Source organism: Zingiber officinale, chromosome 11B (genome assembly GCF_018446385.1).
Source record: "Zingiber officinale cultivar Zhangliang chromosome 11B, Zo_v1.1, whole genome shotgun sequence".
Classification (NCBI taxonomy): Eukaryota; Viridiplantae; Streptophyta; class Magnoliopsida; order Zingiberales; family Zingiberaceae; genus Zingiber; species Zingiber officinale.
Window position 1 is genome coordinate 23,515,378 of NC_056007.1, and position 24,363 is coordinate 23,539,740.

At 34.5% G+C, this 24,363-nt stretch overlaps 2 protein-coding genes across 2 annotated transcripts; one reads left to right on the forward strand and one right to left on the reverse strand.

Moving 5' to 3' along the window:
* The first annotated feature begins 4,197 nt into the window (after positions 1-4,197).
* LOC122033377 (indole-3-glycerol phosphate synthase, chloroplastic-like) lies at positions 4,198-14,401 on the forward strand. Its single transcript, XM_042592382.1, has 11 exons — positions 4,198-4,681; positions 6,000-6,254; positions 6,343-6,519; positions 7,379-7,453; positions 7,559-7,603; positions 7,721-7,885; positions 7,955-8,033; positions 10,793-10,875; positions 11,622-11,690; positions 11,926-12,008; positions 13,967-14,401. Exons 1-11 carry the CDS (start codon positions 4,346-4,348, stop codon positions 13,998-14,000), a joined length of 1,401 nt encoding a protein of 466 aa, XP_042448316.1. The 5' UTR covers positions 4,198-4,345; the 3' UTR covers positions 14,001-14,401.
* A 187-nt stretch (positions 14,402-14,588) lies between these two features.
* Positions 14,589-17,882, reverse strand: LOC122033378 (transcription factor GTE1-like). Its single transcript, XM_042592384.1, has 6 exons — positions 17,587-17,882; positions 17,161-17,385; positions 16,890-16,988; positions 16,638-16,696; positions 15,331-15,481; positions 14,589-15,005 (listed from the first exon to the last, which is right to left on the reverse strand). Exons 2-6 carry the CDS (start codon positions 17,368-17,370, stop codon positions 14,847-14,849), a joined length of 678 nt encoding a protein of 225 aa, XP_042448318.1. The 5' UTR covers positions 17,371-17,385; positions 17,587-17,882; the 3' UTR covers positions 14,589-14,846.
* Between the last annotated feature and the right edge of the window lie 6,481 nt (positions 17,883-24,363).

A 24,363-nucleotide genomic window follows, 5' to 3' on the forward strand; every position in this document is an offset into this window, starting at 1 on the left:
GCTGTAACTAAAACCCCATTCGAGATGTGGACAGGTAAGAAGCCTAGCATTGGGCACTTACACGTCTGGGGTTGTCTAGCTGAAGCTAGGCCTTATAAGCCTAATGAAAGGAAAATGGATTCAAGAACGGTTAACTGTAATTTTATAGGATGCTCTGAGAAGTCAAGAGAGTATAAATTTTATGATCCCTCTAATAGATCCTTCTTCGAAACGAGAAATGCCAAGTTTATTGAGGATAGTGGGAGTAATAAAATCAGGGAAGTATTTTTTGAGGAAAGCATTGGTGATTCTTCTATGGTTACTACTAGTGCGATCAGTAGCGGTATGGTTACCATACCACACATTATGGGTATCACACATCCAGTGAGCGTAGTGAACCAAGATATTCCCATGACATCTCCAATGTAATTGGAGGAACTTGCCACTCAAATTGAAGTATTGCCTCATATTGATGAGCAAGTACCTCAACCACCTCAAACACAAATGCCTTTAAGGTGATCCACAAGGGAACCGAGAAGCACGAATTCTCGTGATTATGTTTATCTCCAAGAGTATGACTTTAATATAGGGTTGGAAGGTGATCCTACATCTCTCTAAGAAGTCAAACAATGCTCTGATCTTGAAAGGTGGATTAACGCTATGCAAGAAGAGTTAAAGTCTATGGCGGAAAATGACGTTTGGGAACTTGTCGAATTGCCTGAAGGAAAGAAGCCCGTTGGTTGTAAATGGATATTTAAAATCAAGCGGGATTCAAGGGGTGATGTTGAAAAGTATAAGGCTCGTCTTGTTGCCAAGGGATTCACTCAGAAAGAAGACATTGATTACAAGGAGACTTTCTCACCTGTGTCGATAAAAGACTCCCTTAGGGTAGTCATGACACTTGTAACTCATTATGATTTGGAGCTACATCAAATGAATGTAAAGACTGCATTCCTCAATGGAGAAATAGAGGAGTCTATATATATGGTGCAACCAGAGAACTTTGAATCTAACGACTCAAAGCACCTAGTATGTAGATTAAAGAAATCCATTTATGGTTTAAAACAGGCATCCCGTCAGTGGTACCGGAAATTTGATCAAGTGGTTACCTCATTTGGATTTAAAGAGAACCCTGTTGATCAGTGCATATATGTCAAGTTCAGTGGGAGCAAGTTTGTTATACTTGTTTTGTATGTGGACGATATATTGCTTGTGAGCAATGATAAGGGTATGCTACATCAAACCAAGTCATTTCTATCTGATAATTTTGAAATGAAAGATCTTGGTGAAACATCCTTTGTTTTAGGCATACAGATCTATCGTGATCATTCAAGAGGTATTCTTGGACTTTCACAACATGCCTATATTGAAAAGGTGCTTATAAGGTATGGTATGCAGAACTATACACCCGGTGACACACCTGTGTCAAGAGGTGACAAGTTCAGCTTGCAGCAGTGTCTACGGCTTGAACTTGAAATAAAGAAGATGGAGCAATTCCCATATGCATCAGCAGTGGGAAGTCTCATGTATGCACAAGTTTGTATTCAACCAGATATAGCATTTATAGTGGGGATATTAGGCAGATTTGTTAATAACCCAGGATCGTCACACTGGAAAGCGGTAAAGAGAGTGATGCGGTATTTGCAAAGAACCAAAGGACATATGCTCACGTATCGGAGATCAGATCATCTGGAGGTGATTGGAGTATTCAGACTCCGATTTTGCTGGATGCTTGGATATCAGAAGATCTACTTCGAGCTATATCTTCATGCTTGCTGGAGGGGCTATATCTTGGAGGAGCATCAAACAGACGTTAGTAGCCACTTCTATTATGGAGGCAGAGTTAGTAGCATGCTATGAAACATCCAATCACGGGATTTGACTGCGGAACTTCATCACAGCATTACAGATTGTTGATGGTATTGACAGGCCACTGAGGATCTACTGTGATAACAAGGTCGCAGAACTTTATGCCAAGATCAACCGCAGTTCGTCGAAGTCCAAGCACACCGACATCAAGTTTCTAGCGGTTAAAGAAAGAGTTCAAAGTTGTCAGATTATGGTAGAGCACATCAGCACAGATTCCATGTTGGCCGATCCACTCAACAAAGGCTTGGTGCCTAAGGTGTTTTCATGCGCATGTTGTGGATATGAGAATCCTTCTTATGGAAGAAGAACTCATCTAGTGGGAGCCTGTATTTGTTTTATTGCTCTATATTTGATAATAAAGACAAACATTTTATTTTGATTATTGTACATACTTAAAGTTCAAAACATTAATGAGAATTTATATGTTTGTTTGACACTCTGACTGTGATATCATCATTTACTACTGTTGTTTAGCATTTGGTGTTTGTAAATATGATAAAGATTCCTTTTGGAATTATAAAGTTGATCATGATTTGCTATTGCAATTTAGCATAAAGTATTTTGCAAATATGATCTGACCTCTTTTGAAGTCATCTTAGGACCAGTTGGAAATTGACATGTATTGATCACATTTCATGTAATTTCTACTCTACACATTCACATCTTGATCTATGTCATTAATGATATTGGTATTGTGATTATTGTTGAGTAGCTATGACCTCTTTAGTCCTATACCAATAAAATTAATGGACCAGATTATTTATAGAGGTATTTTATACCAATAAAGTTTGATATCAACTAAAGTTTTACTTGTATTTCACATACAACTCACATATAGCACAAGTGGGAGATTGTTGGATATAATTATCCCTATTTTGTGGGCTTATTTATAAGTTGCACACGTGAATATGATCCGAACCCTTTAACGTGATCTAACTTATGTCTAGTGGGTTTCGGATAATTGAATATGGATCTCATATGTGTAGAACCTATAGTCCCGCATCTATTATCATCTATTTGCTGATAATAGATATTTAGTATATATGGATTTATAGTCCCACATCTATTATCATCGATGGGCTGATAATAGATGTGCACTATATAATGGGTTGGTCCCCAGAGGATTAGGGTAATCTTGAGACGTCTCTTCGTTCCCCATTGGCGAAGAGAATCCGGCGCTGTCAACCCTAACTCCTCCGGAAGGCCAACCTTCTTCTCCTCCTTCTTCTTCCGCATGATTGTTGGATCGATGAGCTCTGCACGAAGAACCATGACAATTTCGCTGCATTCAGGTTCTTTGTAATTACAGTATTTATTTCCTTATGACGTGTTCTCGATGAAACGAAGATCCATGCTCATATGTTCTTGTTTTTCCTATTCGAATTCATACTTTGATTGTCTAGAATTCATGCGACTTAGGTTTTACGAGAACCATCACTGAACTCTTAAATATTTGAGTTTGACTCGTTTTTAATCGACCCGAGCTCAAGCTTTATTTAACGAATATATTCATGGCTCACGAGCTTATTCGAACTTTCATCGAACTTAAATGAGTTTAATAAATATAAATTATAAATTTAAATATTCATTAAAAACTAAATTATATATTTAGAGAAAATTATAATATTTTTATTCTTTTTCATAAGTTAGAATATAAAACTTATAAATTTAATATCAAAATTATTATTATTTTATTTAAAAGTTGATTCATGAGCTTAACGAACATGTTCACGAGCTAACGAGCCGAATATTGTGAAACTTGAGCTTGGTTTGTTTATCTTAACGAGTCTTAATAAACGAGCTCAAATAAGCTTTTATCGAATCGAGTTTTGAATATCTCATGAGCGGCTTGGTTCATTTACACCCCTAGTCTAGGAAGAGTTTTAGGGATAATTTTTATAAAAGTCAGTTGATGATTCATTAAACGTGAAATCTAGACCCTTTCAATTTTTGCTCATTACCCAGGCACTTGCGGTTTGATCTCCCGTTATGGTGAATTTGCAAGAATTTTTCTCCAAATAGGATACACAATCAATGTTAGACTTTTTAGTCACCCACCATGAGCGATTCCTAATTTACCTTAGTAGTCCGTAAAAAATTTTATAAGACCAAATCGATCAACTTAAAATTAGCTAATAAAACTAATTAGATTTATCATTAAACCCCTTTGATTTTTGCCCAGTTAAATATACTTTTGGATCGGGAAAAAAACGTAATTTGAATGAAAGAGGATATTCTCATCTCAAAGTCACGTGCGTAGCACGTGCGAGGAAAAAAAAACGACGGGAATTTGTGATATTTTTTTTCCTTTTTTGTTTAGGATTATTATTATTATTATTCGGCCCTTAATCAGCCACCCAGCTGCTCCTGTTTTTCTCGCGTCGAGAAACAGAGTCGTCCCAGCGTTGGTACTGCTTATCTGCCTGCTGCTCTCCTCCTCGTCCCAGCACCGATCTCCGTCCGATGGCAAGGTAAGCCTACCGCTGCTCTCCGGAAAATGGCGACGCCCGCCGCCGCTGGCTTCTACTTCGCTCCTTTCCAATTCAGGCAAGTTAAATCACTCTCCTCCTCCGATAAACCTTCCATTTCCCTTCATGCCCCTCTCGGGATCTCTCCTCTGTCTCTCTTCGTCATCTCGAAGAATCCGTCCCGCCGAGATGTCTCTTCCCGGTGCTCCGTGGACCCAAATACTTTATTAGAGGAGGAAGAGGAGGCGGAGGCGGAGGCAGCTGAGAAGCGCCGGGAACTTAATTCGACGAACTTGCCGTGGGATACGCCCGCCCCCCGCGTTGGGGAGCTCTTCGACCAGTGCGGGGCTGAGAAGGATGTTGAGGTACCGTTTCCAGCTCCTTGGTTACTTGATAAGTTACTCCTCTTGATTGATTGAGTTGTTCAGACCATTGGTCAGAAGATGAAAGTCGCTTTGGATTGTAATTCATGGTGTTAAAAAGCCCAAATCTGAGTGCATAAGCGCTGCTTATGGGGATTTTGAGAGCCAACCGCATATGAGCTCATGAACACTCTACTTTGTGCAATTAAAAAACCTCGTTTAGTTCATAACTAATTTGGACTAAATCAAATTGACTAAAACTCTAATCTATCCTGGTTAGTGAATTATAACTTGTAAACGTTCAGTTAAACAATTAACAGGTATTTTGTGAGTAATAAATACTTTATATATCACTATCATATGCCTTCATATTTGTTTCCATGTACCAAGTGTGCACTATGTAGTGTGCTAATGACATACCACCTTGTATATGTTTTTGAAACCCTGGTTCAAATTAACTAAACATAATGAGATTGTGAGAAAATATAGGCATTGTTTCTATTGAATACTTTGATCCTATAATTACATCTACTGGATTTGTGTCTTTGGTTTCATTTGAGTCAAAAGTATTTTTGTTTCATTAATGGAATCCATGCTAGATTGCTAGCACCAAAGATTAATAAATTATCAATGTAGAATTCTCTATATTATGGCCTCCATTTAAAAATGCATCTTGATGCTTATGCACTTCAAGATTTTAAATTGATGCTATTGCAAATGTAATTCTAATAGAGGTGAATTTTTCTATTAGGGGAAAATGTCTTAAAACAGTCTACAACTTAATAAAATTTTGGGTTACTAATTTTTCTTTATATTCATCATTATTTTTATCGTGTTTGAGTTTTTTTCTTGAATATCCTTTTAGAGCCAAAAATTTTAGTATTAAGAGGAAGATCCATAAGATGCCATGTATTATTGCTCTGAATTGACTTTGTTTCGTCATCTATGGCTTTCCCCCCCACAATTTGGCATTCAAGATAGACATTATTCCTCTAAAAGATTTAGGATCTTCACAATGGCTTAATGAAAAATAAAAATATGAAAGTTTAGTTCCTCATTTTTTCGTCCGTGATAATCTATTCACTTTTTATTTTATGTGCTAAGATGAATTGGTACTGAGAATAATATATACTACATGATACAAAATATAGCTTTATTAACTAATCTTACCATTTCTGTTGTATTTTAAATAATATCCACTTGTATTTGTTCCTTTAATTTGTTGTTTGAAGCCAGTGAATCATTACCATAGCTTCTTGGCTTTATTTGGCTCAGACCATTGTTTAATTAGTTCACACTGATTATTTTCAACTTCATAAAGGAGACAACATTAGCAAGTACCTCTGTCACTGCTAAGGAGGAAATTTCTAATTCACTGAAGTTTCGTGAGTGCCAAAATGGGAAACTAGCAGAAGATGTTGCTGCAGTTCAGGGTGTAAAAATCAGGAGGCGGCCACCAACTGGACCTTCTAAGCATTATGTTGGGCCTTTTGAATTCCGCTTGGAAAATGAAGGAAATACCCCAAGGAACATCCTAGAGAAAATAATATGGGACAAGGAATTGGAAGTGACAAAGGCAATTTCTGATTTAACCTATGACTATTTTTTTACTATTCTTTCTTAATTGGTGAATGCTGACAATTCTTATTTCTGCTTCCCTTTAGTTAAAAGAGAGAAGACCTTTAATCACAATAATGAAAGCCCTAGAGAATGCTCCACCTGTTAGAGATTTTATTGGAACATTGAAGGCATCATACGAACATACAGGTATGCCTGCATTGATAGCAGAGGTCAAAAAGGCTTCTCCAAGTAGAGGTGTGTTACGGGAGAATTTTGATCCAGTGAGTGTTTTGTATCCTAGTTTATTTTTTATTTATTCTCCTAGTTTTGTTCATATTTTGTTAAATGATGGGGTTGACACATTTAGTTAAGCTTCACACTTGTCATTAACTATATAATATTTGTTCATATGCTTTCTGATTCCTACTAATCTCAGGCTATTAATAATCTTGTATATTTGATCATTGTTAAACTTATATAAGTATATATACATATTTCACTTAATGATTTTTTTTTTTTTTAATTCCATGCCTATCATATACCATCTCAGTGTTTCTTATGGTATCATTTGAGCCTATGTTACTGTTCTTTTTCGGGTCCACTCAAGTCAGGCAATGAATGCAACACAACCATCATGTTCTTGTTGATCGGTCCCCCAGTTTGGCAGTGTAAAGACAATTCTTGAGAACAATTTGTGGATACTTTTTCTTACATTGAATCAGTCATCCATACATTTCTGTTTGACTAGAATTTTTTTTATGTTGTGTCAATCTTAATTCAGTAGAATAAGCTAAAGTGTTTTATATAAAGCTTTCTGAGCTCTGGTTCAAAAGGACAAACATACTACAAATTACAAAATGTATATCTTACCTCACACTTCAAGTCTATATAGTGTATGTCTTTCAAGCTGCTATTCGGGATGCTTATTAAAAGGTTTATGTTGGTTACAACCATTTGCAACTGAGATTTTAAAGGCTGAAATGGCATATCTTAGTAGAGGATATACCTTTTCTCATATTTATTTGAAAATCTGTTATTTCACATGTCAATTTCTTGAAAGATACTGCCATAGATAAAACTGTTGATATTGTTTGTGGGTTTGTTTCTACATTTGGCCACTTACAATCACATTTAAAACAGGTTGAAGTTGCCAACTCATACGAGAAAAATGGAGCAGCATGTATAAGCGTCTTGACCGATGAAAAATATTTTCAGGTAGCATTCTCCTGTTTTATACTTCTTTTTTAACAATATCAATGATACTTGAAGCAATCCTATGGATAGAATGTGATTGATTGAGGCTGTCTGTTTTGCTTCTAGGGAAGCTTTGAGAATCTTGAGGCTATTCGCAGGGCTGGAGTTAAGGTCTATAGTCAATTCTTCCAAGTTTTCTTTTATTCTGGATGATTCTTTACAAACTATAGTTCTTTCTTGTCGAGCATATCTCATTAGTATGATAATCTAATCTAGTAAAAAGTGCAGTGTCCACTTTTGTGCAAAGAGTTTATAGTTGATGCCTGGCAAATCTATTATGCTCGCTCAAAGGGGGCAGATGCAATCCTCCTGATTGCTGCTGTTTTAGCTGATCTTGATATAAAATATTTGACTAAAATCTGTAGGTTGCTTGGCCTAGCAGCATTGATTGAGGTTAGTTAACTTCCTCTATTTCTTTGAAAACACTTGAATGCAGATATTCATCATTTGGATCTTGCTTAGGTGCATAATGAAAGTGAACTGGACCGAGTATTGGGCATAGAGGGTGTACAACTAATTGGCATCAATAACCGTAATCTTGGTATGAGTATGTATATTCCTTTACTGCAAAACATTTATAGTTATGATCTATGTTGCTCCTTTTCACCTCTAAAGTCAGGGGTGTAATCGAACCAAGCCGAGCCGAACAGTAAGAGGCTCAAGCTCAGGCTCGGATTGTTATCCCTAAGCTCGAGTTCGATTCGAGCTTTAGTTCTTGAGCTCGAGCTCGACTCGTAATAAAATTAGCTTGAGCTCAGCTGGAAAAAAGCTCATTAAAAATTAAACGAGTTTAGCCATAAGAATTATATATATATATATATATATATATATATATTATTTATTTATTAAACGAGCATCTTAACGAGCACGTTCGCGAGCCTCTAAACGAACATGTTCGTGAGCTCACTAATCAAATACTGTTAAGCTCGAACTCAGCTCGATAATGTTTTCGAGCTTGAAATCGGGCTCAAGCTCAAGCTCGGCTCGTTAACTTAATCGAACGAACTTGAATAAACTTTTTTTTCAAACCGAGACCTGAATAGCTCGCGAACGGCTTGACTCGTTTACACCCCTATGTAAAGATGATCATCGTGGCTTTGCGATTTTGGTTTAATGTTGCTGAAACAAATTATTGACAGAAATTAAAGAACCTTTTTAATAAATCAGTTACACCTCAAGTTAAAGCTATCTGGTCCATTCTAACATTGAATTCTTCATATTTTTCCAGAATATAAAACATGGGTTATGGCTTATGTTATATGATTTGTTTCTATAATTTGCTTTCACCTTCCTCTATAAGCATATCCACTGTGAACTTGATAAGCCTAAGATTTGTTTCCATGTTTTAGAATACAGATAACCAACACCTTAACTGATCAATTATGAAAGCTCAGGATCTTCAACCTAACTGACCGGTCAGAATAATATATTGCATCTATTGCATGTCTGGACAAGTATTCCTCTCTGCTCTAATCCCCAAAAGTAACTTGGAGTAGTGTGGGTATGTATATTTAGTAGTTGGACAAATGAACAAAGATAATTGTGAACTTTATCTTGTGCATTCTGTATTTCCATTGTCATCTAAAAATTGTAAAGAAAGATTTTTGAACTGGACTTGTTCTGTAATTGTAAGCCCAACTACTTCCTATCTTGTAATATGCCTAGACTGTGTTATTTTTAAGGAATAAAGAAGGCTAATGAGCCAACTCTTTGACCCAAAAAATCTAGCCTATGTTTGACATTCATTAGGATTACTTGATGTGCCCAAAATCAATATTGGTTACATTTTGAGGCAGATCTTAGCCAAATTCTCGGGGAATATTGTGCTTTAATGGTTCTTAGTGTATTTGGTTGATCTTGTAGAAATATTTGAGCAAGAGATTTCAAATAGAATGGTTAGCTGCCAACCTTAGAGATGATTGTTATAGTCAGTTGTCAAAATTGGTTTTAGAGTCGGGATAAGAATCAGGATAAGGTAGTTAAAGAATCCAACAAGCGTTAGTTGCATGGAATCAGTGGGAAAGTAAAAATAATGAAAAATACAAATTTTTTTTCATATTACAACAAATCTTGTAAAAAAGAATGTATATTTATTTTGTTACATATCTTAATAATGTCATATTTAGCCGATCCCACTTAGTGAAATAATGCTTGATTGTTGTTGTTTTCTTAATAATGTCATTTATTAACCAATAATATAAATAAGAATGTCTATTTTACAAGAGGCTGTTTCCAGGATTCGAACTTGTGACCTTTTGGTCACATGGCAACAACTTTACCGTTACGCCAAGACTTCCCTTCAAGAATTTCTATTTATTAATATAAATTAATAAATAAAAAGGGCAGCCCGGTGCACCAAGCTCCCGTCATGCGGGGTCTCTGGGAAGGATCCATTGTACACAGCCTTACCCTACTTTTTGCAAGAGGCTGTTTCCAGAATTTGAACCCGTGACCTTTTGATCACAAAGTAACAACTTTATCATTGCGCCAAGACTCCCCTTCTAATATAAATTAATAAATAATAAATATAAATTATAACCCATAATAGAATCATATATTTTTAGTATAATCACTCAATAACACTTTCTTATTAATATTTTTTAATTGGTTCTATTACATAATATTCAATGTTACAGCATTTCAAGTTCCTAACTACATTCAAATAATTTTTAGTTAAAGGAAGTAGAATTTTTGGATGCTTGTGGATTGAGAGAGACTATTGCATTCTCTCTTGATCCACAATAACTTTACTTGATTGTAGTGAGTGAAAGATGGGAAGATGTTGAGTATAATGAGTGATGGAAAGGTCGAGTAAGTGATCCTTATCTCATCATAAATTGAGTTGTGACAAGTAGAAGCAATTTAAGAGGGTGCTAAAGACTCTCCTTCTCATGCGAGTTCTCTAAAAATCAAGCTAGGATTAAAGAATACGTCAGGTTGGTCAAGTTATCCAAAGTCATCTCAATTTTACCAAACCTCAATTCATTTCCATACATTTTGCCTCTCAATTTGACTAAATTTAATGGATTGCATGAATTTTGTCATCTAACTAATTTATAGCTAATTTCTTTGAATCTCTAGTTTTTTCTAGATTAATTTTTCTGAGATGCTGATTTCTTGGCAAATTTTTTTGAATCAACCATTGCCTATAATGATCCAACCCTGGGCAATCTATTTCGAAATTCGTTGATTTTGCCAACTGGGAATATAGTAAAACAAGTACTATTTGTTTTGCATAAAGATATTTAACCATGTGATATAACCCACTGAATTTATATTCTTATATTTACCTTCTTGCAGAAACATTTGAAGTTGACATTTCAAACACAAAAAGTTTGTTGGACGGAGAGCGTGGGGAGCTGATACGCCAAAGGGACATCATTGTGAGAAAACTTATTGCTCCTTATTTTTAGTTCTAGCCAAGCAATTTAAATTGATTATGGAAATAAGATACTTGCTGTTATATATCCTATAAAATGTAAAAGTTTAACAACATTTTTTATTTATCAACCAATAATGAGTTTTGTATAGTCAGATGTTAAGTGCCTTGCTATACCAATATACTATGTTACTCAGATATGAGTATTTAACATGAGTGTGGATCTGACAGTCATTTCTAAATTTTGTTTACATGTGATCAACAAGGGTATCGAGTACCCATCAAAGTGACAATGTCTTAGTGTCAGGCATGGGGATGAATGAAGAACCAACTATCAAACCTACATGTGCATATATCTAATACCAACTGTACTGCATGCTATTGTTAGAGAGGAAAACAAATGAAACCTTAGTGGACAGTAAGGGAATTATGTAGTACTAGTATTGTTGCCTGCACTCGAGTCATTTGCATGCTAGCATGGTGTAGGTCCCATGTTCTGACCAAGTTATGTAAATCACTCTGTGCCATCATATTCCTGTTCTGGCCTATTCTAGTACTAGCCATTGCAGGACAGGTGTCGCTGTAGAAGCCTCTGATATCTTAGCTTCTATTGCTTAAGTCTCACTTCAGTATTTTTTTTTTTTTACTTTAACTTCAGAGGTCAAATTTCGATGTACATGTTTGTATAGTATATATAGGAACTACATTATCTCCGACACTAAATTTCTTGAATGCAACCTGCTTCTTCAGGTGGTATCAGAATCTGGTTTATTTACTCCTGAAGATATTTCTTATGTTCAAGATGCTGGTATCAAAGCAGTAAGTTTTTTGTTTACATGTGTTATGGTGTGCATTTGGTGAAGCTTCAACAAGCACGAGATGAACTGCCCTTCCATAAGTGGTTTTCCCAATGCTTTTGGCTATAATTATAATGATCCTATAGTATAGCAGCAAGCAAATAAAATATTTTCTTGCCATTGAATTCTTTTATATCCATTTAGTTGTCACATGTTCTTCTTTGTTTTTAATCCCTTCCTTGCATTCATAATTCTAGGTCTTGGTTGGAGAATCTCTCATCAAGCAAGATGATCCAGGTGGAGCAATCTCTGGACTGTTTGGTAAAAGCATGTCTGTGAGGTAATTTTACAGGAGTTACTTTAACTCCAAGATCGAAGAACAGATTAGTTCCCTCATTTACAATTTGATTTGTCTTCGTATTTTCTACTCCTTTTGGTGTTCCTATGTGAGTCTTTCCTCGACCATCCAAGTGTATTGTGCATGTTTCAGCTTTTGATTATGGATGTTTCTAATATCTGTCTTTACATTTGGAATCGAAGAGAAAATATTCTCTTAGTCCTCATTGGTTGAGTTATTCCTAAACATTTTTATCCAGTTCAAGTCAGGTGCATTCATAATTCACCTCTTCAGAAGATCAATGTTAACAAAAATATTCAATTATATCTTGTTGTCTTCACTAGCAATAGCCCCCAAAATTGTTGTGGATGATGTTCCTATGCAATCCTTCTCTTCTAGCTATCCCACTAGAAGTTGAACACCTAATCATGGAAACTGATTGTGAGCTGCCACCTTAGAAGACTTTCATTGGTTGCAAATGAATGATTAAGTTCAAAATAAAAGTTAATAAATCCATCGTCATAAAGCCCGTCTCATGGCAAAAGTATGCAACCAAGAATATAGAAATTTCAATGCAATTGATTCTATGCAGCTAGATGTGAAAAATGCATTCCTCAATAGTATATTGGAAGAAGTATGTATACATGTAACCACCACCTAGAGTATCTCATCTCTATCACCAATTTTGTCATCTCCTCAAAGATTTTTATGACCTCAAACAAACTCCTATGTGGTTTGCAAAATTTAACAAGATTATGATCGCTGATGGATTTCAACCTATTCTTATGGTATCAGTCTAGAGATGATTTGTTGGGAAACAAAGCTCACAAGTAGTCTAGTTTGACTAAATTGTTTTGATATGTTTATCAAAGGGTTTAATTCAGGTGTTACTTGTATTTTTTGATATGCACATAGACTTGCATATTGCATATGAAGCTTGTAGAGTTAGTTGACTCGATGAGGTTGTGTTGGTTTGCACTTAATGGCTCAGTGGCATAGGACGAATATTAAAACTTAGAGAAGTTTGGAATAGACTATGGTAAGGAGTGTTGGGTGGTTGCAAATGTGATCATAAGATTGTGGGTTCAATGACTCAAAGGCCTGGTACGAGGTGGACTTGAACAGTCGACTAGAAGAAGATTCCAATTGACTAGAAATATAGCCGTCGAGTATCCAGTATCTGACGAATCAATTAACTTGAGGCAAGTAAAATGTGTAAGTGAAAAATCTTATTGCACAATAAGTTCTTAAGGAATTTTTTTGAGTTGTAAAACTTTCATAAAAATATTTTTAATCAAGTGTTTACATGGTTAAACTTTGAACAATCTTCTAGTAAAATAATATTTTTATAAGATATAGTTAGGGCGGTAAATAAGTCAAGTCGAATCAAGTTTTGTAGTGTTCAAGCTTGTTTGATAAGGTAATCGAGTCGAGTCGAGCCTAAAATGAACCAAGTCGTTAAAATTATTGTTCAACCTTGTCTTGATGTTTTTTTTATGACTTTGAGCTTTATTTAAGTTTGACTTAAACTTGATTTGTTTAGATATTATTAAATTCTCAATTCAAGCTCTTTGAAACTTTTACATTTTAAGGTTGTTTGATTAGTTAGTGAGCTTGATAATATAAATTTGTTTGTTCATTTTGAAAGTTTCTTTATTTATTTAGCAAATTGATAAGAATTTTATTGATGAACATGGTTCACGAATATTGTTTACGAAAGTTGTTCATAAATATTGTTCATGAACGTTAACAAGTTAAATACATATGCATTCAAGCTTATTCGTTTAGTTAAACAAGTTCACGTTTATTCCTTTAATTGATCGTGTATATTAAACAAATATAAATAAATTTTTATCAAGTTAAACATCAAATTTATTTACGAATGTTCAGTTCATTTTGAGCTCTAGTTGTAGTAAAAAAACTAATGCTTTGATTAAATAATATTCTCCTCACTGCCGCAGAGAGGGCAATAATAGCCATGTCGCGAGTTCATAGTAAGGCTGCGATGGACACGGAGATGCCGATCACGACTCTCACCTATTGTGACAATCGTGGAGAGGTTGATCACCACTTCACTTCCCGTGACGGTTGCGGAGAGGACGATCACAGCCTTGCTATGAGTTGGCCTTGTCTCACGCGACAGCCACCGTGTGCATGTTGCAAACTTGTGCTGGCTGCTGGTTTTCATTCAGGATAATTCTTCATAGCTAGCCAGGAGGAAGAACAAAAAGTTTATTCCGTCCAATTTCGAGATGACAAAAAAAGAGATAAAAAGAATAATCTGCAGATGGATTTGAAATCCATCCATCGTTTATTTTTTCGATATGTAAGCAAGAGAGAGTGACTCAACTCTCATGGATGCTTCGGAATAAACAGGGCGAAAAGGTTTGCCAGCATCAACATTAGGATATTAGAAGGTGGACTGAGGTTATTTGGATGAAAAGACAAGAAAGGAAATAAAAAGCATTATAAAGTTATACAAGGAAAATAAATTTTATATACTTACTATTTTCTTTTCCCCTTCTTTCCCTTATATGTACACATTCAACAATACCATAGAGCGAATATACCACAACACAACAATTTGCACTGCCATCAGAGCAAACAATACAAATTATTACGCAACCAACATACATGACCGCATTGCTAAACTTGATTTGAACTTTTTTCGATATGCCAGAAGTACCACCAGCAAAAGCTGTTTAAAGGCAAAAACTTCTTTCAAACATCTTGGGCAACAAAAAAGGCAACTTGTTTCAGAAGTTCCAACTAAATTTCTTCACCAACAAAAGTTAGTTGCATTTACATGTGTGACATCGAGCAACATCATAACACCGAAAGCTATTTGTTTCTCTTCTTCGCTGCACTCTTCACCAAAGCTTTGCAAATAATCTCTCTCTTTCTCTTCAAGTTGTCGTTAGCCTTTACCACAGAGTTCTTTGCTTGATTCTCTAATACCCTCTTCATGAAGAATTTGAGCTTCCACAATGTGGTTTCACTCTGCAGCAATACAAAGAGAAGCAAATTGAATTCACTTATCAACGAGAATGAAGCCTCAAAGAAGGCTACTATCTGTGAATGACATAATAAGAACATGTTATCAATGCAAACTTGAGATCCGGTCTCTAAAACACAAAGAGCAAAGTTAACCACTTTTTGCACATCTGTGAAAGAGGCATATGCACTATTTTACTAGCATAGTGGTTACAAATGGAAAGGTTTTCAAGAACATGGTGATCCACTAGCAAAAGTTACAAATTCAATCCAAAAGGCTAGTTTTTCTGGTATAGCAACAAAATATGAAAGAAATAAAAAAGAGAAATACCTGCGCATCCAAATCGAGGTCCACTACTTCGCCAGTGGCTTGGAAACTAGGATTGTCTTCAGTTATAATTTCTAAAGCCATGTTAAGATCTTCAGGGGATAAAGTGCTCAGGCCAACCCCAAGTTTCCTTTTCTCCTCTGTAGTCATTTTTCTGAAACAAAGAAATTTAAGCATTCGTCACACCATCATATTCGCGGTTCACTTTCACACTGCTGGAAAAACAATACGGGTAGACTAAATGGAAGTAACAATAACCAGTGCCCTAAAATAACCTCATGTTGCTAACAAAATAACAGATTAAATTTTCTGAAGTGAAACTAGTATTTTAATGTTCATTAAATAAGTGGAAAGAATTTTTATACAAAAGCAAAGGGAAGAGCAACAAGAAAGAAAGAAGAATTAGAATGTTCATATATACGTCATTCAATTATATATTAGATTACAAACTTTCAAGTTTGAAATAATCTCTATTTAAGTGGGATGTAATTTACATAATAACTTTGTTTTAACTTGGTTTACTATGGAGTTCAAATAACAATTAAAATTAGTTGTATGGAAGTAAAGAGACTAAGGAAAAAACAATTATTTTAAATAGGATGAATGGTTGATATTGATGGCATAAAGCAAATATATCATGTTATAAAGATCCTTTCAGTTAGCGCAAAGGAAGGATATCATTTTGCCAGCCGATTATCATGCTGAACATGTATATGACATGTATGCTCAACTATTCGACACTTTAATTGTGACACACTCCAGATGGCATGAGAAGATGGATAGGGTTAGGGAGAGAACTCATCAAGACACAAGATGCCAGATAGGATTCTTCTTCTTGATGCCTTCATACTAATCCGAGCCACCAGCACCGTCAATCGGTGTGCCAACAAGGCATCAACACAATATCATCTCTGCTGGAGTTAAAGATCCTAGCTAAGACCGATACTTTGAACCTTGATTAATACTAAAACTAAAATAATGAATTTTCCCTGGAGTTCCATCTGCCCTAACTTTCTACCTGGTCGCTAAATTATGTTACAAATAATATTTTAAGATCTACTGTCTGGCTGATAATCTTTCTCAATGGGATATCTTGCTACTTAATCACTAGTTTGTAGCCAAGAACCACACAAGGGCAGGCTACTTTTTCTAATTCTTGCCCTACATCTGTTGAATGATCAACTTCTAAATGTCAATAGTTGCTCAACAGTTTAGCTAAATTAAAGCATTCAAACAACAAAGCAGAAAAAGGTGCATGTTTGTGTATATCGTACATTCTATAAGGATGATGATGAGGCAAACTTGTTTACCTGCATTTCTCTATTATCCTCGCCCTTAGATCTTCCAATTGTGAATTGAGTTCATCAAGCTGAAAATTGGATTAGAAGTTATGAAAAAAAAACACAATTGTGCTCTAACATGATTAGTTTCTATAACCTGGTGAAGACCAAGATAACATTTACATAGTCATATGACTCCGGCCTCTCCACTAGAGTAAAGAACTACAACCACTACCAGAAATGGAAAGTAACAAGAACACATTTTGAGTATACAAAGATTACCTCATTATATGTCTCTCTAGCTATTTTTGCATATGCAGCCTTTTGAGAATTACGAATATTTGAAAGATTTTGAGCTCCTTCATCTTTTTGTCTTGCTTCCTGGGAAGTAAAAAATTCAGGAAAAATCATAAGATAAAACAAAAAGGTATTTACAATGACAGATTTGATGCCATTAACAGAAACTAATGGATCCATGAAGAAAATGGAAAGCAAAATGTTACTGGAAGATAAAAAGAAGATGGGAGAAGAAATAAGACTAGCTCAACTCAACCTCTTCAACAACTTTAGGTAGCAATTGCAGCCACTTCTCTTCAAAATTTTCCAGCGATGATTTTGCCATAACATGAATATCACTTTGATCATCATTGTGTTTCATTGCATTAGTGAAAACCAATCTTGCATCAGCATATATTTCACGAACATTCTTATACCAACTGCCATCCTTAGCTTCCATCTGGCTCTTGATTGTACCAGAAACCATGGGTTTTGTAGCGATCTAGAAACACAGAAGGATAAAGTAAAATATTGGGGGAAAAAAGACTTAAAAGTATACCAACTGAATTTTTAAGGGATTGCTTCTAAAACAACATGGAATACTTCTAATCAATTGTTTTGACCAGTGAAGAAGCCGACAGATACATTTCATGGAGCAATGACTTTAGACCGAGAGAGAGATAGGGAGAGAGAGATGAAAGACCTGAGTCCGGACGGAGAGTAGGCGAGCACCACAGCGCGTTGGAGGTTCGATCGGAGGGTCCGCTGTCCGATCCAAGCACGGCGTCGTGAAGGGACGGAGGAACCGGAAAAGGAAGGAAGAGAGAGAAAAACGGGGATCTAAGATTTCCAGAGAAAGGGTGTGCTGCCTCCGCTTCCCTCGCCGGCGGCTTGATCACGCTGCTCTCGATTGGGATCAGGGCGGCGATCGGGCGGAGTCGCAAGAGAGACGAAGCGAGGGGAGGGGAGAGGGGACGAAGAGAGTCGTGCTCTTCTAACATGATTAATTTTCTTTTCTTTTATTGTTGTTTTTTTCTATTTCCCTTTTTTTAGTATATTAAAAAATAAATAAAGTTACACTAGTTTTATTAAAATGGCTCTAATTATATTTTTTATTTTTTAAAACATTAATTAGAAGAATAAAACAGAAGGAAAAATAGATAAAAACAGAAGAAGAAAATAAAACGCAGAAACGGATTAATTCCTATATTGATGGGACACGCACCAAGGACAGTTATATATATATATATATATATATATATATATATATATATATATATTTCATTTATTTTTTTCTATTTTTCTAATTAGCATATTGAAAAAAAAACAAAATTGCACCACTTTATTTTAATTTTTCTAATACATTTTAAATATATTTTTTTAATAAAAAATCAAAGTTAGTGTAGCTTATTTTGATGAAATCCATATTATTATGATGCAACTTTACTTTAAAAAAAATTAATTAGACGAAGATTCGATCGCATAAAAGTTTTCTACTATATATTAAGATAAATTAGAAAGTATTTATGATGAATAATTCAGAAGTCTAATATTCTTTAGTTGTAAGTCTTATTTAAAAAAAATCTACCATTGATGAGAATTGTGGATACTTAGGAGAGACAACTAAACGTCCTTACCGTTGCATCATAATCCTAATGGCAAAAATGATTAATCAAGTTAGATTACGTCGAGTCTGGGATGATCGACTCGGCTCCTTGAAAGTTTCTACCGGCCACTAGGCTAAATCGGGAAGTACTTACGACGAACGACTTAGAAGCTAAGTATTCCTTAGTTGCAAATTTTATTTTGAAGAAAAATATTTGTAAATACACTGTAGTTGAAAATCAAACTGTGAGTACCTAGAAGACAACTGAACACCTTTACTGTTGTACCATAGCCTCGAGGGCAAAAATGATTAATCAAATTAGGTAAAGTGAATATGGGATGACAAATCCGGTCCTATTGGAATTTTCTACCGGCCATTAGGATAAATTAGAAAGTTCTAATAATAGACAGTCCATAAATCCAGTATCTTTTAATTACAAATTTTATTTGAAAAAAAAATCCTACAAATATATTATTATTAAGAATCGAACTTATAATTAAGAAAGTATGGATACATGAGAATCAACAACACTACCGTATGGAGACCAGAGAAGCAACAACACCCTTGCGGTCGGACTGTAGCCCCAGGACGTCACTTTGCTAAAGCGGCATACGGTGATGTAAATTTGTTTTTTCTATTTTTTTTTAAAAAAAATTAAATATGTTACTTAGAAGAGAAAAACGAAAAATAATAAAAAAAAAGAAACAAAAAATTAAAATAATTAATTATAATAAAAAGTTACATCATCTTAGTGTAGTTTTGATACTTTAATAATTTTGATCAAAACTAGTGGAAAAAATAGGAATATTTTAGATATCAAATTATGGACCAAATGGTATTTTAATAATTTTTTAAATAGATTTTAAGATGGCCTATTTGGTGTCCTTTCAGAATGGTAGGATAATTGAGGTATAAGATATTATCATATAAAATTAAGAATATGTCTTCTTTCATATAATAGTCATTAATAATTTACCTTCATGATATTCACTTAAGAATGAATTAATAGAAACACCAGTGGTAAACAAATCATTTTTTATGCTTAGTTGGAGGGTCTATAATTTTGAATCCGAAAAAGGAAATAGAGGTCCCACCTGACATGGATTTATCTTAGGCTTGTCCTAACTATAACCTAACCTAATTTTTTTTTTACATGTTAAATCATCTTCTTTCAATCTTGCACCGAACAAAACATGCCACAGACAACAAAATCTTACATTCATTTACCCTGATCGGAAATTTCTTACATTAATTATTCCTATCTCAGATTCAATCAAAAATATATTATTTAAATTTAATCGAGCTATTTGATTGCTATTTTTTTATTTTTTATTGGATATCTTACGTAATTATTATTATTTTTAATTCAAACCACTTTTGTTATTAAAAAGGATTTTTTTCCCCTCTTTTTATTATAATTATATATTTTTATTATATTAATCGAAAATTTTCTTTTTATAAATCCTAATATATAAATAAATTAATCTTTAAGATCAATCTCAATTAAATTTATCAAAAATAATTTTTTAATAAATATAAAATATAGGTAAAAAAAATCTACTTGTCTAGTAGAATATAATAAAATAAATAAGAAAATTTTAATAAGTCAAATAAATCATATATATTAAAATAAATAAATCTCATTAGGTGTGAAACTCATGTGTCAATGTATTGTATATTGAGAAAAAAAATATTTAACTCCTTTCAACCCGTAAGATAGGGTTGTCTTGACTCTAATCCAATTATATTTTATAATTTGACATAAAAATAATTAATTATTTTATTTTAATACTTAATTAATTTTTTCACACTTAAACATCAGTCTTGCTCTCTAACTTCTAAATCCGTCCCTCACCTGCTTACACACACGAGTCACCACTGTTTCATTTCGATAAAAAAAAATATTCATAAAAATTCATTTCATGTGTTTCTTTGACAATAAAATGACACGTAATTAACAATTAGGAATATTGTTGAGTTCCTATGGGTAAAAAGTAATAGATTTATTATAATAAGATAGAAATTATTTTGTGATTGATATATGTCTTTGTAAAATTTTTTTTTCATCCTTTAATCATTCAACGATCAATTATAAATTGATGTCATGAATTATCTTTCTTTACATAATTTGGGAATGAATCATCAGGGACGTTTTAGATGAGCATGGCTATAATGAATAACTTAAAAAAAATACTTTATTAAAGGAGAAACTGCCTTGGACCATATTGTTTTAATATATTTATAATATAATTTAAGTATGTTTTGTGATCTATTATAGTAAAATTAAAGATGATTACGTTCATCCCAAGCATCCTTATGTATAGTATATTCTTAGGTTATGTGAAAAGAGATAAATCATGAGATCAATTTATAATTAACTATCAAATTAGCTAAGGTGTGGGGAGAGGTTTTTTTTTCTCCAGAGTATGCGTGTGTCGAAAATTGATCTCTTACCATATTATAACAAATTGGTCACCCTTAGGCAATTGGAGACATGTTTTGTGATCTAATATGCACAAGAAGTGTGCACGTTCATGCAATTAAATGTAATATTTTGGCTTTTGCTTTTGCCATTATGATGTTGTATGTTGATTGTGAGGTAATTAAGGGTAGGTGCTTATGAGTTTGGTTGTGGAACCTTCAATCGTGGTGTTTGTTAACTAGCTGAGTCCTAACTTATGATGGGATGTTAGTCAAGTAAAGAGGGGATTGGTTAGGTTGTTAGCCAACTAGAGATGCTAGTCGATAGATGAATCGATTGGGAAAAGGGGTTAAAGCAAAAAGGTTACGTTGATTATGTTCCAACAACAATCGATCAAATGTGATTTCAATTGATTGAGGGCTAGATTGGCTAGTTGACTAATATGAGGCATTAGCTTTCAATGCTATATTTGGCACTCTAGCCGACTAAGGTATTGGAGTGCTTATTATGTAAGCTCTTGGAGAGTTTTAAGCACTAGATATTGCATGAAAATATTCTCTAACTCCTATAAATGAGTTCTTAAAGAGTTAAAATAAACAAGGACCATGTTGGATCTAATATGAGGATCAAGTTAGATCTGATCTCCCCACATCGTGTTGGTGCTGGAAGTACTAGCTAATTGAATCTGGATTTGATAATGACAAAGGGTTCAAAATTAAGTTATGTTGTGATCTAACAATCTTACCTGAGTGTACATGCAAGACCTAGTTAAGGCTAGACAATGAAGTCCTAGTCAAATGATTGAGCACGAAATCCTAGTCGAGAGATTAAGTATAAAGTCCTGGTTGAGTGGATTGGACACAAAGTCCTAGTCGAGAGGATTGAGCACGAAGTCCTGGTTAAGGGATTAGACACGAAGTCCTAGTTGAGAGGATTGAGCACGAAGTCCTGGTCGGATGGACTGGACGGAAGACTTGGCAAATTGAGGACATTGGGTAAAAATCCTGGGGGTCACATACACTAGGTGAAAGTTTAGACGGATCAAGAATTGAACATCTAATGAAAGTCCCGGAGGTTAAGGTCAGATGCTAAGTAAAAGTCCAAACAAGTATTTGACAAAAAGTAACTCTCCTGAGAGGAGTAGATCAGGACACGCTCCTCGTTGAGGGAACAATAAGTGACGGTTCGACCTAGGATTTTATGAAAAATTTGAAAGTCAAAATTAGATAGTCCCGAGATTGTCAAATTAATTAATAAATACTATTTTATATTGTGCAACTATGTTTTGCATGTTATCTTTGATATTTGGACTAACATATTTTGCAGGAGCTAAAATACACAAGTTAACATTAGGTGAACAGTGCTCGAGACGCCTAAGAGTTGCGCCGAGGTGCCTCAAAACTGTGTGAAGGTGCCCTGGATAGAGTGGAGACACCCTCGTGCAAATAAACTTTGAGGATAAAGTTTTAGTTGTGGGGAGGCACCCTAGAGCGCATGGAAGACATCCTGAAGTGCATTGGAGGTGCCTCGGAGAGCCTAGAAGGCACCCTCGTACCGATAGAAACTGCAGTCTATGGAGGTTATCGAGTCTGAAGCGCATGAGATCAAATTTACATTTGGAGGCGCCTCGGATGAAGAAGGAGGTGCCCTCAATACTTTATATAAGTAATGTTTGGCAGCCACAAAAGGACAATTCATTCGCTATGAGTTCTGTACTTGCACGTTGCTTTGGAAAGCTCTCCTTGACGACTGAACGTTGATTCGATAATCAACACCAAAGCTCCACATATTTAAAGTTGTTGGTAAATTTAATATTTGTATTTACTTTGTAATTCAAATTTCCTCTGTAATTCTTCGAGCTATTAGTGAATTGTCTAACATAAATATTCAATGAGTGTGAGTCTTGGAGTAGGAGTCGTCACAAGCTCCAAACCAAGTAAAAATAACGTGTTAGCTTGATTTTTATTGTTCTTCTTTTACTTCTTTATTTTCATTGTGTTTTCTGATCTATTATTTTACGATAAACGTAAAAAAATCACGAGCGCTATTTACCCCCACCCCTCTCCCTGTAGCGCGCTTTTCGATTCTACATATCAGGATCACAATGTTCCTTGATTAGAACCAAGATTTGACATTATATTTACCTCTCTCTCACTCAACCCTATTAGATAGATGCAAGTTTACAAAAATCCAAATAGTCTAGGTTTATTAGTTGGTTTTAATCAAAACCCACTAATCAACCTAGAGAATTCATATTGCACTCGTTTCAAGTCGTATGAACTTCTAAGGTTGTAAGGAATCCAAAGGCGCCTTCCATTACTTATTTCGGGCTCCTTATAGGTGCTCTAATATTATGTTAATTTTTAGCTAGAACGCTTGAGCCTAGTCTCCTAGAGACCACGACTACATTGGGCCTAAACTGAGGGCAGACCAGAATCGAGTTGGGTCTAGTCTCCCCACATCAGGCCCAACTTGGTCTTGGTCTACTCTCAGATTAGGTCCATCATGGTCTTGGTCTCCAAGAGACAACATCTTAGCTAAAGACTGTTTTTCTTCTTGCACTATTAGGGAATTCCAAAAATAGTAAAGGATAGTACTTTTGGACTCTTTGGCATTTCAGAAACTCACAAAACTTGGAATGAGTGCAATCGAAGTTCTCTAGGTAGAGATGTCGAATGAAGAAGGGTATGGAGAGACTAATATATATATATATATATACCAATCACAAACAAAACTTTACATGCAATCGTAGTGGCAAAAAACTTTGTTTTCACTCCCTAACTAAATATAATGAATATCAATTTACCTAATTACCCCTCATATTTTTTTAGTATAAAAAGTTCAAAAAATGTGTATAATTTCTCTTAAATTCAGCACATTAAACTAGAATCTAGTATATTTTCTATCAAATTGAGCATGACTCTTTTTAATTGAACGAAAAATATACTAGATTATCTTTAAATAGTGCTGTATTTAGGAGAAATTATATTAAGCGAGAAAAAAAACTGTACTTAATTTTTCACTCTCTACCCAAACATAATGGATACCAATTTACCTAATTGTCTCTCATATTTGTTAGGTATAAAAAGTCCCAAAATAAATATAATTTCTCTTAAATTTAACATATTTAATTAGAACTTAGTATATTTTCTATCAAATTGGGCATAACTCTTTTTCCACCTCAATTGAATGAAAAATAAGAGTTGAAGTAAATGAAATTTTACATGTAGAAAGTGGAAATAAAATTTTTTAAAGATGAAGTTGGTATGTAAAATTAAAATTGTATTTAGGGAGTTTTTTTTTTTTTTTTTTCCAATTTAACGTTATTTTTTTTTTTAAGTTTCACTCAAATAATTTGATTTGCACAGAGAAAAAATTTAGGATATTTATCATTTCCTTGTGGACCTTAAAGAGCCACTTCTGTCTTTCTTTGTTTTCTCTACGACCTCCTT

Bases quoted from the DNA above. Each gene is read 5' to 3' on its own strand.
- LOC122033378 (XM_042592384.1), bottom strand. From the start codon at position 17,370: ATGGTTTCTGGTACAATCAAGAGCCAGATGGAAGCTAAGGATGGCAGT. The intron at 16,989-17,160 runs GTTGAGTTGAGC...TTTACTTCCCAG, and splicing joins TACCTAAAGTTGTTGAAGAG to GAAGCAAGACAAAAAGATGA. The intron at 15,482-16,637 runs GTAAACAAGTTT...TCTTTGTTTCAG, and splicing joins AGGATAATAGAGAAATGCAG to AAAAATGACTACAGAGGAGA.
- LOC122033377 (XM_042592382.1), top strand. From the start codon at position 4,346: ATGGCGACGCCCGCCGCCGCTGGCTTCTACTTCGCTCCTTTCCAATTC. The intron at 6,255-6,342 runs GCAATTTCTGAT...GCTTCCCTTTAG, and splicing joins AGGAATTGGAAGTGACAAAG to TTAAAAGAGAGAAGACCTTT. The intron at 6,520-7,378 runs GTGAGTGTTTTG...CATTTAAAACAG, and splicing joins TACGGGAGAATTTTGATCCA to GTTGAAGTTGCCAACTCATA.